General features: G+C 43.9%; 1 protein-coding gene across 1 annotated transcript; it reads right to left on the bottom strand.

Annotated features, from left to right (window-relative positions):
- Positions 1–63: 63 nt before the first annotated feature.
- Positions 64–2,857, bottom strand: FIGN (fidgetin, microtubule severing factor; the record flags this gene model as incomplete). Its single annotated transcript, XM_082311401.1, has 2 exons — positions 64–2,312; positions 2,755–2,857. 2 exons carry the CDS (start codon positions 2,855–2,857, stop codon positions 64–66), a joined length of 2,352 nt encoding a protein of 783 aa, XP_082167527.1.
- Positions 2,858–5,172: the final 2,315 nt, after the last annotated feature.

The following is a 5,172-nucleotide window of genomic DNA, read 5'->3' as shown; positions in this document are numbered from 1 at the left end:
TTCTCTACCCTATGTAGCAGGTTCTGTGTGTGCCAACATTCATTACATTTTTTTTAAGTAGTATCACTGACTGCAACCAAACATTTTGTTCCATTCAACATATGTATCAAGCTCTTTTTGAGATATGCTAGGCTGTATCTTGCAGAAAGCATTTTCAAAGTCTTGATATGTAACTGGCCTCAACTGGCTGGGCATAATGGCTGAAAGGTCTGTGGCTGGCATGGCGTGGAGTGGGCCCACCACGGCTTCCTGACACAAGTGAGCCACATCTAGTCCAGAAAAGCCTTCTGTGCGCTGGACAAGCAGTGCAACCTCCTTGTCATTGAGACAGTAATTGTGCTGTGAGAGCAGTTGTACTATTATCTGGTGCCTCGCTGTGCTGTCAGGAAGTGGGATTAAAAGTCGTTTCATGAAGTACCTTCGAAGAGATTCATCAATTTCTTCTGGTTTACTCGTGGCGCAAATTACTACTATTTGGTCCTCAGCAGAAGTCAGTACAGTGTCCAGCTGCATAAGGAACTCGGTTCTCATCCGACTTACTGGACTGTGTTCTTCACTCACTTGAGAAGAAAGGAGCATATCAATGTCACTAACAAAAATCACCGAGGGTTGGCGACACCTTGCCACGAGGAAGGAGGCATGGACAATTTTCTCCCCTTCCCCTAACCACTTTGTGACAAGGCCAGAGCCAGTGATTTTGAAAAACGTGGCCCCCAGCTGACTAGCTATACATCTGCCCATTAATGTTTTGCCTGTTCCCCGAGGTCCAAATAAAAGGATGCTCCGAGGTAGAGCAGTCAGTCCATTGAATGCATCTGACCTCAAGACTGGCCATAAAACCTCCTCCTTAATGACGGCCTTTACTAGATCTAGGCCAGCGATGTCGCTCCAGTCCACGGGAGGTCCTTGGTTGATAATCTCATTGGTAACAAGGTCAATGAGGTGTGTGTCAGTATTCTTCAGTTGCTCGTCCACAGAGTGGTTGGATGAGGTAGCTGCACGAAGTCCCGGGCCTTGCATTGGGTGAGGGAGGAGCTGCCTGTGCTCGTCACCGTGCTCATTCATTACTGGGGAGCTGTACTTCCCAAACGAGTCACTCGATCTCGAACCCAGTGAGTTTTTAGCAGTACTATAGGATGGGGGTGTTAGAGCCCTACTGGACTGGCTGCTGAATTTCCTTTGCTGTTCAGAGGACATTAGCTGCTTTGTTGGCTTAAATGCTAAGGATGATGTTTCAGCACTTCTGTCAAAACCATTCCCCCTGTTTGCATTTGAAATGCTGTTGTCGGGCATTCGATACATGGGACTCTGTGTAGATCTCTGTTGGCCATAGCTGTAATTTCCATAACTGGAGTCCATTTCTCCTTGCCCTGCCATGTAGAAAGCTTTCCTTTTGAGAGAGCTGGCTGAACTGTTTGTCAGGGCAGATGGCGCGATGGGCGTCAGACCGTGGCCCTGGTAGGAATAGCTGGGGACAGTGGTCGGGGGCAGAGGGGTTGGAGCAGGGATTCCTGAAGGCAGGTACGCCGAGGGTGGTGGGGCACCCCCAGGGCTGTACCCAGGGCCAACAGCGGTTTGAGGAGGATAACTGGCGGAAGGGTAGCTGTAACTGGAGAGGTTAGAGGTCCCGTTGTAGCCGGGGACGAGGGCTGGTGGTGGCGGTGGTGGCGGGGGCTGTAAAAGTCCCGAGCTATGTAGGGGGGATGGATGAGGGGATGGAAGTGCAGGTGCTGGCTGGCCACTGTAACTGGTATGCAAGTACGAGCCATTGTATCCTGCGGCATATTCCTGAGATGGGAGCCCTGAATGAAGACTGGGAACGGTGTGACTTCCGCAGGTGCTGCTGGAGTAACTGGGTTCAGCCAAGTTACTGGCCACCCCAGGAGAGCTCCCGATGCTGGCCGAGACGTCTGCGGGAGGGAGGGCTGCACTTACCCCAGCTTTGCTGGCGGTGATAACATCTGGGACACAGTTCATGGGATACACACTCTCTGAGTTCAGCGACGGCTGCCAGGGCTCGCTTTCATTCTTCCGGCCATTTACCAGCCCCGAGGGAGCTTCAGAGTAATTGCTGAGAATGGGCCGCTCGGCCGGGCCTTCCAAAATACCGGAGTATTTTTCTGCATACTTTTTCAGAAGGTTGGAGGCGGTCAGAGCTGAGATGTCGTCGTTGGCCCAGGCATACTGGTAGGTGCGCTGCAGGTGCCCCCGGTAGGCTTCCACCTTGTGGGCAGGGGACCGGGTGGTTGAAGTGATATCAAAGTGCTGTTCTGGCCACTGGGCATGCTCCGGCGTCCACTGCATCTTCAAGCCTAGGGCGGCAGGAAAAAACAAAGTTAACAGCAAGCTCGGCCTTTTTCGGATGCTTTTAAATGAGTTCTCAAACATACTGTCTGTGAACTTTTTCAGGTCTCTGAAACACTGCACTTAACACCACAAATCCTTAAGGAAAGAAAATGCAATGCCCTTATGAAGCAGTATAAACTGCTTGGTTTATTGTAGGCACATACACACAGAGACACATTTTTTGTTGATTCGGTAGGAGGTTAGTTGTTGGTTTAAAAAAATATAGGTAATGCCAGATTTCTCAAAGTAATTAAATAAGACTCAATACATTTTAAGTACTCTGAGTGCAGATTTATTGTTAACATAGAAGGCATCCAACTGCTCTGTCCTCTCTCATCACTGTTTCAGTTTTATATTTTAACCAATATAAAAATATGAGACACAGCTGACAGATCACATCTAGGATACCTCTCTTATTTGGTACTGAACACCTAGTTAGCACAGTATAATGCACCCTGCGCAGAACAATATGACACAGACATAGCAGGTCATTCCATAATCCAACTCTCATCTAAAGTGGTCCACGACAGTTTCAAATCTGCTTCGTGGAGTGCAGCAAAGCAATCTCCCAGGCAGCGCTCCGTCGCTTTCATCACACAAAGCCTACAACTCGGTATGAATTACAACTGGCTCCTTTCTGCCTCTCAGTTCTGTTGTTGAGGCTCTGGAAAAAAACACCAAGCATGACTTGTCTGTCCGTCTCCTTGCTTGCTCTCTCTCCCCCCCTCCCGCCTCACAGCCTCCTGGGTACAAAGAAAGAGGGTTAAAAAAAAAAAAAAAAAGAAAAAAAAAATGAAGAAAAGGAAAAAGAAATGAAGCCAAGTCCCTAAAAGTTCTGTGGCTTCCACAGCTGGCTATAAAGAAAAACCAAACAAACCTATCAATAAAAAAAAAAAAAAAAAAAAAAAAAAAAAGAAAGAAAAAAAGCAAATGTCATTTAAAAGCAATTAATCTTGCAAATAACGTGATGTGAATTATCCCCCCTCCTCGTAATCCACCGTGGCCAGTCAGAGCAATTTACAAGCGTCACGATAACCCCCTCCAACTCATACCTATGCATGGTAAACACATTGCTGATTTTTGTACAGCTGTATCAAATAGACCTCCTTAATCTCTCTCGTATTACCAAAAGTGATTTTTGCAAACTGTCTTGTGCCCTCTGGCACAGATTCCCTGATAAGGAGGAGGCCTAGTCGAAATGAAGCATCTGTGGCACTAGCTCCCCTCTGAATTACTGCAGTCTATTTTGACAGCTTCTACCCCCTCCTGTTTTTCTCCCCAACCCCTTTAGCTCTTCATTGCCTGACTCTGGCATCTGACATGGCCAGCTTAGCCTCGCTGAGCTAAACCTAACACAGCACACAGTTTGGTAACAGAATGGCATGTTTATTCCCTTCTGACTCCCTCTTCCTTGTTTGCAAAACCACTGCACCAGACACTGGAAGTTAATTAGCAGGATGATGCTGTGCTAATTGTGTTAATTTACAAGGTTTTAGTCAAAGAGAATCATGCCAGGGCTGGCACTGCTGTCATGCTTCCGACTTAATGATTAAGAAATACTGAAAACAAGGTGGGAAGGATTGCAGTAATTACACAATAAATGAATAAAGCAACAGATTCATTTGCAATTATATTTTATTGCAGTTGCACTCATTTGCATTTGGAGTCTTCATTTTTATTTTTGGATTCATGTATTTGCAAATCATCAAATCATTTAAATTTAGCCTGAAAACTGCAAAGTACCTCTAATTGAGCCTTATATTTTATTAGTACACGTACTGCAAATCTCAGTCCATGTGAGCGTGCCATTGATTACTTGTGGATTTTTTTTCCTGAGCGTTCTCTCTCTCTCTCATTTTTCAAACACTTTGACAACTTGAGAAAAATGTCTGTTAACAATTATACAGTTGTCCTATAAAAGTTAATTCAGAGAAGTGCTTTTGACAAATGCAGCTTTGAGACTGAGTTTTTGGCAGATTTATTTCTTTCATTTAGCATTAATATAATCTTTTTTGCTAATTGTTTCTGATGTTTCAACTACTGCGTTTCAGAGGGGGTAAATGTATCATGAAATTGGGTGAAATTACAGAAATCATGCTCATATGAAAAAAATGCAATTTTAATGAGAAACTATCAGAAGCTTTTCAGAAATCATACTTTGTTAAATTCAGCCGGAAATCTGAAGAGCAAATCACCAAGAGCCAATTACTAGTAATCAGTATCTAAAATTCTTCTAGTGTCATGGGATTTACTTCAAGCTTTTTTAAAAGGAAAGAATATTAATGCTCCTGTAACATAGAACTGCCCAACAGACGTACAAGTTCACTACCCCTATTAAAAAAAAAAAAAAAAGCCAAACCAACAAACCAACCAACCAACACCTATCCGTGTTCTGCAATATTGGGTTTATGAGGTTACCAAAACACCAAAAGCTTCTGTTACAGAGATGCAGAAGAACTGCAGCAGATTGATGCTTCAGTAGATACTAATGAATGGATGCCATGAGAAAGACTCTTCACAAAGAATGCACTAAAGAAGCAGTGAAACTTTTGAAAAAGAAGGTAAAATAGGCATGGATGGAGCAGAGAATCTGGCTGGGCTAGTACTTGAATGTACTAGTTAATGAATATGCTTTTGGCACATTGTCTTTAATGGCTTGTAAAAGAAAGACTATTCAATTTAAAGAGATAAAAGAATGCTCTAGGTCAGAGCACAACAACATATATCATACTTAGCAAGCTTTTCAAAATACCTTTCACAAATACTGTAAAAATTTCATCAATTGGTCTTTTTTATTTAGAATGGATCATGCACTTTTAAAATAAA

The sequence above is a fragment of the Platalea leucorodia genome (assembly GCF_965183815.1).
Source record: "Platalea leucorodia genome assembly, chromosome: 5".
Lineage (NCBI taxonomy): Eukaryota > Metazoa > Chordata > Aves > Pelecaniformes > Threskiornithidae > Platalea > Platalea leucorodia.
The sequence above is the reverse complement of the archived record's forward strand: the minus strand, read 5'-3'. Positions and strand labels throughout refer to the sequence as shown.